This window comes from Gymnoscopelus microlampas (genome assembly GCF_963454915.1).
Source record: "Gymnoscopelus microlampas genome assembly, chromosome: 16".
NCBI classification, from domain to species: Eukaryota; Metazoa; Chordata; class Actinopteri; order Myctophiformes; family Myctophidae; genus Gymnoscopelus; species Gymnoscopelus microlampas.
In genome coordinates this window covers 35,978,766-35,989,958 of record NC_139953.1, presented here as the reverse complement: position 1 = coordinate 35,989,958, position 11,193 = coordinate 35,978,766, and the positions used below count along the sequence as shown (strand labels likewise).

The window sequence follows — 11,193 nt, the reverse complement described above, 5'->3', positions numbered from 1 at the left end:
GAAAATACCCGATACAGGCTCACAACGCACACAACATTTAGCACACAAATCTTGTATGCTATGGGGGTCACTGGCACAAAAATATTTTCAGATCGGAGTCCGTGACCAAATACATTAATTTGGGGGTCCTTGCCATGAAAATGTTTGGGAACCACTGCTCTAAAACAATATTTAGGAAATTAAGTTAGACTGACCTCACCTGCCCTAATCGCTTATTTTGGGCTAATTTCCATGGTTACTCGTTTCTCCCGCAAAATCTGGCAACACTGCAGGTCACCCGCCCACCCTCCAGCTGGCCTCTCAAAGCAACATGACTGTCAAATGTATTCACCTCAATGTCCTTGTTCTTTTCATATTGATAACCGCTTGAAAGCAGTTCCTTAGCAGAGTATTATCATTTTATAAGATTAATTAAATTGAAACTCAAAAGAAATAGACTGTGTGAAACCATATCCACCATGAGTTACAGCCCTGGTTGCTTTAATGAAGAATAATTGTTGTGTAATTTGTGTCATTTTCTGTATGATTTCAAATTTGAAGAAATACCTCTGAAGCAACAAATATGGTTATTCGTCAATAGATGTGGTCAGGTTTGTTTTAATCATTTGACCAGCCTTATTTCCTCGAAGGCCCGCCAGGTACACCAGGGGCTTTGGGACGCTTGTGGATGCGTCCCTCTTGGTTTGACAGGCTGCATCCTTGGGTGGGAATGTCTGGGTGCTGTTGTCTCGTCTCATGTGGCTCAGGGCAGTCTGCATGGAGTGGGTCACTGTAGTCCGAAGGTTAGCCTGTGATCACAAAAAGAATAAAGTCCGCACACTGGGTCATGCTCCAAAGCTTAAAAATGTATTGGTTCCTTTAGTTTACACCATCATTGGACGTGACGTTTCAAGCTTACCGCCTCTTCATCAGCCTGTGATCACAAAAACAGCATGAAGTCTACAAACCGTAAAAATAGCAGATCAATTGGAACTGGAACATTATACAATTTAAGCCGATATCTTTAAAGGGACTCTCTTGACCTGCCTGTCCTTTTAAAGGACAGCAGCTAACTTGAGACCTCTGTTATCAAAATATAAATGAACACTATTACAGTTACAGAGATATTCAATGATGAACTTCAGGCACATCACATTTATTAAACATAGATTTGTTTTGGAGCAGAATTTTTGTCAGTTTTAAGCCTAATTGATGATCCGTCGCACGAGGCGTGAGCTTGTCGATCGGCTATTTTCGACACCAGACGAAGTATGAATCGGGGTTTACTGACCAGTTTGATTGCTTTTCGTCGTAGTTCCCACTCGTTCCACTCGTATGATTTGACAATGTTTGTCTCCAGCAGGTGGGTGTCAGTCTGTGTACAGCTGTCACACTTGGTAATGGGCTTGACCAGTAAACTCTCCCCTGACTGCATCTGTGAAGTTACAGAAGAAGTTGGAGTTACTTCACTGTGAGCCTTGAGAGCAATGAGGCTGGAGTTGGTATAGCAAGCACAGAAAGTGTTTCAATCTGGCGAAAATGGTCAAAAATTGTAAAAATGTGCTAAAATAGCCGAATTACATGCTCACAAGCTTGTAGATCAGCTATTTTCACTAATAAAACAAAAAAGAGAAAGTATAAAATTAGGCCTAAGTGTTAAAGCTACAGTGTAAGCTGTAATTTACTGTTACAGGAACGTGTTAAATTAAGGAAAGAAAGTGTTGCTTTTATTAAAATATTCCTTTCAACCTGGCCTATGTGGGCATATGGAATTATGGCAACCTCTTCTGAAACAGGGCCCATCTGACCACTTAACACGGCAGCCGATATGTGGGCTGGGTGCATTTTCATAGCATGTTATGATCAATCAATTGATTGTGTTCCGGCTTGGATCAATGGAACTAACGTTGTATACTTTAAGTTCCTACTGTACTTAGCAGTATCACAATGAAAACTCACTTTCAAGGCTGTAAAGAAACATAATTTCACACTTTATATATTAATGTTACATTATTATTACAATTTTGCCAGTTATTTGGGGGCCTACTTGCAATATCTTCGAGGCCCCCCCACCAGTGGGCCCCGGCCCACAGGTTGAGAACTAGCCTGGAAACCAGACAAATCTGTCATTGCAAAAAAAAATAGCTCCCGGCAGATTTGATCTGGCACCGCTCAGTTGTGACTTGTGATTGGATTTCACTCCCTCCGAAGTGGTGAGGGACCAATCAGGGCCCAGTATGCAAATGTGTTCATCACCAGAGGCATTTTTTTAATTCGCCCCTTGGAAATGCAGGTTCCACACAGAGATTCCAGAATATCTACCCAGTGATATTAGTCTTGCCATGCCAGGCTAGTTGAGAACCACTGACTCAACATAACAATAACAACCACCTCAGTATATGGAGTGACAGTGGAAAACTGCTGGTGGAGCTGAAGCAGCTGAATGAGCTCAGGTGAGCGTTTGGCCCTCTCCCCCACGGACTCAATCATCTCATCTGCCCTGGAGGCAAAGCTCAAGGCAGCTTGTTTGGAGCTGAAAACGTAGAATTTCTCCCCGTGTTTCAGCACTCCAATGCTCGGATTACCTGTGCAGGAAATGAAAGAGATTTCAAAATGTTTATTTTTATACATTGTGTGCATGTATTTGAGTAAATACTCATACAGATAGACCAGTGGTTCTCAAAGTGGGGCCCGGGGACCCCCAGGGGTCTTTGAGGGAGTTCCAGGGTGTCCCCAGCTAAATGATGGATAGATAGGAATCAAATGGACCCTTATTGGTCTGTAACTATGAGAGCGTACAAATGGAACCAAATGGACCCGTTAGGAGTTAAATTAACTTTGATTTTACAATATAAATTGGGGACCCAGATATATAAATGCCATTAAATAGGGGTCCGTAGCCTAATGCATATCAAACTGGGGGTTGAAATTAAAATGGTTGAGAATCACTGCTAGAGCCGTAAAAATCTTCTCTTTTGGGGGTCCCTGGCATATCTTTTCAAATGGGGGTCTGTGGGCTAATAAGTGTCAATTTGGGGGTCCTTGACATGAAAAAGTTTGAGAATCACTGAGATAGACCACAGACTAGTAGTTAGATTGCTTCATCACTGTTTGCTTGAACATGCTACATTAAGAGTAATGAAACATGATGATACATACAGTATGATATATGGATGGGTCAAACTGAGCAGTTACTGGACACTTGTGTACTGGTCACTAAAGGTCGCTGATTTAAATAAAGATGGGAAGGAGACAGGATATCAACATGGATGCAGGATGCTCATAATGATTGAAACACCTTGTGATCGGTAGGTAAGAATAGATTTGATTCTGTCTGCCTTGATTGGGAATGAAAGAGTATGCTGTAAGCAGCCAGGAACTACATGGTAGCATGCTCGCTTTCTAACTTGGCTTGCCAGATTAGACCTAGAACTCACGTTGTAAACTGAGCCATAGCTGAGTGGTTAGTGAGCCTGCCTGCCTGGGGAGCCAGAGCCCCTGGTTGTCCCAGGTACAAGGTGTCCCAAGCCGATGTGTGTCCCTGAGCAAGAGTCTTATTACCCCTAATTGCTCCCCGAGCGTCGTAGAATGGCTTCTCACTGCTCTTAGTAGTTATAGGATGGGTAGTCTCGCGTGGCCAGACTGTTGCCTCACACAATTTTCAAATGTTTCTGGTCATAGAGTCTGGGACTCGGAAGCTCTGATCATGATTAAAACATAAAGCGGATGTGAAGCCTCCTCCCCACTTCCGTTTTGTCTTTACAGTCGCACAAATTTATCCTAATATAAATCATCTAAGCATATAGCTAGTTGCTAAGCAGAAATGGGAAAAAAAAAAAGTAATATATTTTCATGAACGGAAGTGCCAGTCTATATAGCATTCGGAGCTTGTGGAATAGTTGTCTGGTTACGCGACACTACAGGATGGGTAAATGCAGAGGACACATTTCACATATGTGAAAATATACAATATGACCAAAAAAACTCAAGGAGTGGGGATCAAAATTATTATCAATTTACACAACACTGATGATAGTGCAGTCAGACACATCTTCAAGTCTATAAAGATATCTCTGAAATCTATTTAAAAAACAAAAGCTTAATCTACAACACAATGTTATACAGTATGCAGTGGGGGTCCCTGCTTCGTCTCTCTCTCAGCTAAGGGGTCCATGGCTTGAAAAACATTGAAGACCTCTGCTGTAAAGTGGAATAGCATACCTGGCAGTAGAAGGCCGCCTTTCTTAACCAGTGCGTATCCACAGTAGCCTTTATACTGCAGTAGCAGTTTGTCAAAGTTTGCAGTCGTTTCGGGCAGAAGCCACTCCTGTGTCTTCATCTCTGAAGGATTAATACAGTCACCTGGAAATCATGAAGAAGGCAGCGTTCATGGTACAGCACTCATCTACTTAACTTATTTCAAAAAACAGATCAGGACAGGTAAATCTTTGTTTTCAGAAAGTATGACATGTGCGGCAGAATACACTGTAATGTGCTGTAAAGTATAACAGTTCCATCAGATACACCTCTTCAGTGATGTTGCTAGGTTTTCAATGTAATGGGTCCTGGGATGCAAGGGTGGTCTTTTAGATGGGTCCCAGGGACATTTTATGGGTCCCCAATTACACGTCCCCCCCCTATCGTTTTCTTTGATCTCCAATCTCCATATCTTCTATGCGTGTGTGACTGTGTACATTATATCCTGATGCAGTGGATCTCAACCTTTTCAGGCAGCGACCCCCCAAAATAATCATATTTTAACTGGGGACCCCCCACCCTGAGGAATTAGGAGTTGAGGCACTTAATTTAGTTTGATTCAGTTCCACAGATACATATTGTGAAAATAGCAGATCTAGATCAGTGCGACCCGTTCCTGCTTTTCAAGACCGATACCGATATATATACATATATTAAAAAATCATAAATATATTTTTTCAAATGTATATGATTCTGTAGTATTAGCACACCTTATGGTAAGAAATACTAGTAGTGGGCAACAGGTGGATTTAACATACCTTTGACCAATAGAATACATTTAATCATAGAACCTTTTAATCATTATTATTATTTTATTTTGTATTATTTATGAATGTAGAATTTATTTTTACTATTTATTGTGTAGACTGAAAACACTGGCTTACAGTGGAAGTATTGGCAAATAAAGAAATAGGAATTCAAGAAATAATGAAGACAAATACTGACAATGCCTATGAACATTGGCTTGCAGTTATTGCACATAGTCAACATGCAATAATACCATTAGGCTTGTCATTGAGAAAGGAAAATAAAGTTGTCTTTTTGAGGAGAAGTGGAACCTTATAAGTCACTTTAAGTTTAGCATGAGGGAGAGGGTCTACCCTCTTCAGGGAATTAATTGTTATGATATCTCTAAGCTACAGAAAACATCCAGTTGCCTATTAAACATACACAAGACACAGACGATAGACAACCGGTTACTTACAGCTGCCATTAATTAGTGCTTTTGTTTGCCTTTGTGGTCAAATCGGGGTCAAATGCATAGGATCAACGAGCCATCGTTAACCTGCTAATGTTACACAGCTGATTGCATCACTCTGATCTCCAAGCAAGTGGGAGAACACTCTAAAATCGGGGATTTTACTTTGGCTGGTCAATTTAAGATGACAACAGCAACAAAGATTAGTAGTAGACCTGTATGTATGATGATCAGTTATTATTCCAGACAGTGGTCTATCCAAGACGTTTTAACACGTTTAAGAGCAGGTCCTCATGCCGTCTCTCTCTCTCTCTCTCTCTCTGTGTGTAGCGTAGACTAACAGCGAGGGGCTGTGCTGCTGCTTCTGCCACACAACGCCGTTTAACCGAGTTATACTTCTCCAGTACAACGGTGTCTAACCGGAGAGTTATACTTCTCCACCAACGGTGCCTAACCGAGAGAGTCCATGTAGATCACAGCTGACAAATATTATATATTATCGGAGCTAATCGGAGCTGCGTCCCATGGACGCACTAGAGTTGTCATGAATGCGTCCTTTCGCAATATGGTGCGTCAGCGACGCAGGACGCAGGCCTACGAGCATCTCTGCCTCTTGGTATGCTGATAGAATTCTAGAGTCAGCACTACTGCCTTAAACATGTAATGTTGTTGTTAGGAATAAACACAGAAGCACCCGGGAGGAAGAGGACTAAGAAAGGGGTGGAGCCAAACCCGAGTTCCTGTTTTACACAAAAAAATATGAATATATATATACATACAATGAATAGTGAAAATAGCCTATTTACAAGCGTCGACACATTGTGAGCTTGTAGATAGGCTATTTTTGAAATATTTGCTATAATGGCATGACCCAAATTAGGGACGCCCGGTAGTTAGGAAGTGGTTAAACAGTGGCAGGTGTACAGTACCTGAGCACTCGGCCATTCTGTCCTCATCGGTCTTGACGTCGGAGCCCTCCAACAGGCCGTCTAAGCAGCCCGCAGAGAAGAGCTGATCCTGAGAGGAGAGGAAGGGCTGCATGTGTGTCACCATGCCGTCCAGGATGCTCAGCACAACCATCTCGTCCTGAAGACCCCTCCACAGCGTGGCCACAGCCCTGAAGTGGGGCTAACACAAGAGATCTGTTATTTTTGCAATTTGACGTAATAAGTATATAGGGCTTAAATAGTTTATGTACACAAACACTGCTACTAGGCTACTACTACTTCTACTACCTCTTTTTTCCCCGAATAATACAGTATAATCATAACCCATAGGCCGCTTGGGATCAAAGAAAAATCACCTACTGAACATTCCCAAATGCAGCCCTCCAAAATCCAAGCAACTCCAACTAATTCCAACTATTTTTATGTCATATTGTTGCTGTGGAAATCGTGTATTATGTCCAAAATATGTGAAAACCTTTGAAAAATGTAAACAGCCACCAATCGTTTATGGGGTCCCTGGCACAACATCTTTTCAGATTTCAAATACCGTCAATTTGGAGGTCCTTGCATGAAAATGTTCGAGAACCACTACTGTAGGAATGTACAGTAGTGTTTTAGCAATAGAAATGGTCGGCAGTTACAGCATATACTTACAAAAACCTGTGCAGTGGGTACGGCTGTCTTTGTGTGCACTGTGTCTTTAAGCTGCTGTATCCGTGACAAAAGGTCAGTCCGCAGGCGTTCAACCTGCTTGGCGCATAAACGTACATCCGCCTGTCAATGAACACAAGGAAAGACAATTAGTCCTTTTTACAACTCTGTTCATCTCAGCGGACCACTTAAGACTAATTTTACCTAATTTATTAAGTACCATATCCATCTTCCAAAGCTGATACAACCATTTATGAACAGAAGTCATGGTATATGATTTGTTGTGGTATCAAGTAAGTATTATAAAGTTCATTTTATTTGAGCTGTCTTTTGGTTTTACGAAAATTATTTTAGTCTTTGGTATGACCCAGCAGCAGGGGAGCCCCGACCTCCCAATTTCAGGGCAGACACTCAAACCACAAGGCCACTGAGCTGGTAGTTGGTATAATATTGGCCTATAAATGTACATAGTAAATGCCTCGCCACAATTGTATTGCTTATCAGAATGCCCAATTGTAACGTAGGTACTGTTTCTCCACATTATTTCAATTTCCAGGATTTAAAAATGATCTGTTAATTCATAAGATTACTTGTTTATAATCACTACATTACAATCGTTTAGCAGACGATTGTAGGCTACTGCTGGATAAAAACACAATAAAACAATGACATTCGACTCACCAATATGACTTTAAGGAAAGTTTGGTGCTGTCTGACATTGTACAGGGCCTGTTTGAGTTGGACCAGGAGTCGCTGGTTCTCATCAGAACCCATCAGTCTCTCCAGTACTGCTGTATATTTCCATGCCAAACTCTGGGACAGATCCAACTCATGTTCTATTACATTACTGGCGGCTGGCAGAGCCTCGCGCAGAATTTTAGGCACTGTACAAAAGGAACAGGAAAAAAGTGAGGAAAGTCATTTCAAACGCATTTGACTGATGATATTTTTAGACAGAATTATATCACTTTTACAGACTGGAGCTTTTATATTTCAGCATTTCTGTGTGATCAACACTACGATATGTTTTTTTTATGAATTTTGTTCATGTAAGTGTTAATGTAATATTCTGCTTGGTGCTTAGCAACCTGCACAATGCACACCGACTAATACTATAACAATATATTTAATATTTATTTTCCTGACAAAGTTGGAAAATTCTCTATAGATTATCGACTGAGGGCCTAATTTATACTTTGTCATACAACGCCAACGGTGATACCCAATCTACAAGCTCACAACGTGTCGGTCGTGGGAGCTTGTAGGTGTGCGTTTTTGTTGTCGTTGTTGCTATTCTTGAAAATGTTGAAAACTTTTTAAAAAACTTTTCAGACTCACAGTTGTCAATGCCCTCTCCTCCCTTCTTGCTGAACTTATTGAAGAGGCGGATGCCTGTGACGATCATGGTCAGCTCAGTGAGCTGCTGCTCCTTGTCCCTCTTCAGGAGGGACATGAAGGTCCCCAGCTCCACTTGAGGGAACACACTCTGCAGGGCAGCTACAGTAGCACATGGAAGCTATGTGTTAACCACTTAGACCAGTGGATCTCTAAAGTGGGGTTCGGGGACCCCCAGGGGTCCTTGAGGTGATCCCAGGGGGTGCCCATGCCGCAAAATTAGTTAATAGAACATAAAAACCAGTGTAACCACATGTAGTCTATTTTCAATAAATCTTGATTTTTTTAATATAGTTTTGTAACATTTTGACAACCCAAATATTGTATGAAGTCCCTGGTGCAAAGGGTCCAAATACATATCAATTTGGGGGTCCTTATATGAAATAAGTTTGAGACCCACTGACGCAATACATGCTCCTGCACCCCCAGATGTCCTGTGACTGTTCAGCGTACAATTGTGTAATATTGAAAATGTGCTTATGATGATAGGACAGACTATGACCCTGGCTTCAATTCCAGAGTTGAACACACGTGCGTGCGTGCGTGCATGTGTGTGTGTGTGTGTGTGTGTGTGTGTAACAGACCTGTTGTCTCTCGCACTGTGTTGAGGTCAGTAGGAGAGCCCAGGCCAGAAGACAGCAGCATGTAGTGAATGATGGTGCTATAGAGAGCCTCCAGTTCTTCCCTGGTCTTCACCCTGCTGTCTGTGATGTCTCTCATCACTGGGCTCAACCTGGACCACAGCACACCATGGTGCTCCTCAATGAACTCTGCTGTAGGAACAGAACCATATAATGGAAATAAACTCTCATGGTTTTTGTGTGTGTGTTGTATCCTTTTGATAGACTAGACATGTACAAATTATATATTCAGGTATATGCATTTTTGCCAATAAAAAAAACAATCAATTAAAGGAACAGGAGAATAAATTAATGTAATACAAGGGAAGCAGAGTCCTGATTAAGAAATAAGTTCAAATTAGGACCCAAGCCTAAAGCAAATGATGTGTCTATCATCGTCTTATTTTCCAATGTTGATGGGATGAGATGCATTGTTGTACATAGCAAAATAATTATTTTTTAGTGAGAAACGCCCTGTAAATTAGGCTTAAGAATGTGTTCCATTACTAACGGGATGGTTTAGAAAGCCAGTCCATGCACTTACATCGAGAGGTGTAGTTCATATCAAAATAGACTTGCATTTTGATGGTGTCAAGGGCTGGGCTACATTTTTCCATCAGTTTTTCCACACACAGCTGTAAAGAAAGACACCAGGAGATGTGATTCTGAATAACATTCAAACATCCACATTTGGAATGGCAATTTCAGAGTTTGTGTAATAACCGTAACCATCCTGTAGATGGCGCTTCAAGCCTCCCCATTATGCATTGGTAACTTGCAACTTGTATTCGGCCTACTAGAAAGTAGCAGTGGTGGAGTGGAAAGTAACCAGGTACATGTACTCAAGTACTGAGTAAAAATTTGAGGTGTTTTTACTTTACACCTACGTCTACTCCACTACATCTCAGAATCAAATATTATACTTTTTATCCACCACAATGCTTTGAAATGTTTTGTTACTCGTTATTATCGATACTTTTACTGAAGTAAAAAGTTTGTATTTAGACACGCGTGCGTACTTCTGCATTTAGCAGCAGTGACTAAAGATAATATATATATCATATATTGATATTAGAAGAAAACATGCACATTAAAGACCCCAAACAACTTCATTCACCTGCACAAGTTTGTGGACATCTTGCTTCGTCAGCATCCTGTCAACATTGAATTCATTTCGAGGATCCAGGACTACAGCTTTTACCTATAAACACAATGGTGTAAAGTACCGTCAAGTACATTTACTCAAGTATACTTATGTACAATTTTTACTTTACTGGAGTATTCCCAGTACTTTTTTTTTTACTTCTACTCATCATTTGAAAACTTGTGAAATGGGACATTCTGCATGATGAGTAGGTACTTTCTACTTTTGTGACTTTAAGTATACATTTCTTTTGTACATTCCGGACTTTCACTAAAAACGAGTAAGAGTATTTCAACATTGCAGTATACATACTTTTACTTAAGTAAAAAATGTGAGTACTCACACCACTGATAGAACATGTTAGTTACTGCATACCTACCACGAAGGCAACCAGTGTATCCGTCACCACGTTCCCCTGTGCTGCACATTCCTGAGCAATCTGACGAATGATGTTTTTAATCACACCCTCTGCTTGAGACATGATGATCTGGTTAGGTTAACAGTAATCATCTACGTTGTGGAGTATGAGAGGCTTCGCTGCTATGAAGTTGTTGATAACATGTTGTCATGGTAACGGCCGCAGTTTCTTCATTCAATCTAGATAGTAACCACTAGAGGGTGCCAAGTACCAATAAAATAAGCCAAGTACTGCATATTCACACAAAATGTGTTTATATTTCAGAAGCCAATTCGAAATAGACTTTCGTATAGCATCAGTCTACCTGTACTAAACTTGTATGATGTTTTGCAAATTATGGTTCGTCTTTAATGTCTCGATGAATTGAATAATACACAGGTGCTCAATGGAAATAAGTCCTGGGCTTTTTTGGGTTATCCTTTTAGCATCCTTTTGTATAAATCTGTACCACTGTACCTTTTTTGTAAACTGTTAAAGTATACAATCAATCAAAACTGCATTTTTTTAAAACTGCATGTATTGATTGAATACCATAGTCAGAAATGTAAACGGCACAGGGTAGTCAGACATTAAGGCTAAAAGGA

The 11,193-nt window shown here is 40.8% G+C and overlaps 1 protein-coding gene across 1 annotated transcript; it reads right to left on the bottom strand.

The window, feature by feature from the left end:
* Nucleotides 1–510: 510 nt before the first annotated feature.
* On the bottom strand, nt 511–10,672 carry cfap206 (cilia and flagella associated protein 206; the record flags this gene model as incomplete). Its single annotated transcript, XM_084082187.1, has 12 exons — nt 511–788; nt 1,271–1,414; nt 2,371–2,564; nt 4,201–4,341; nt 6,364–6,562; nt 7,036–7,155; nt 7,714–7,916; nt 8,371–8,529; nt 9,012–9,200; nt 9,592–9,682; nt 10,165–10,248; nt 10,571–10,672. The coding sequence occupies 12 exons, from the start codon at nt 10,670–10,672 to the stop codon at nt 567–569; spliced, it is 1,848 nt and encodes a 615-aa protein (XP_083938313.1). The 3' UTR covers nt 511–566.
* Between the last annotated feature and the right edge of the window lie 521 nt (nt 10,673–11,193).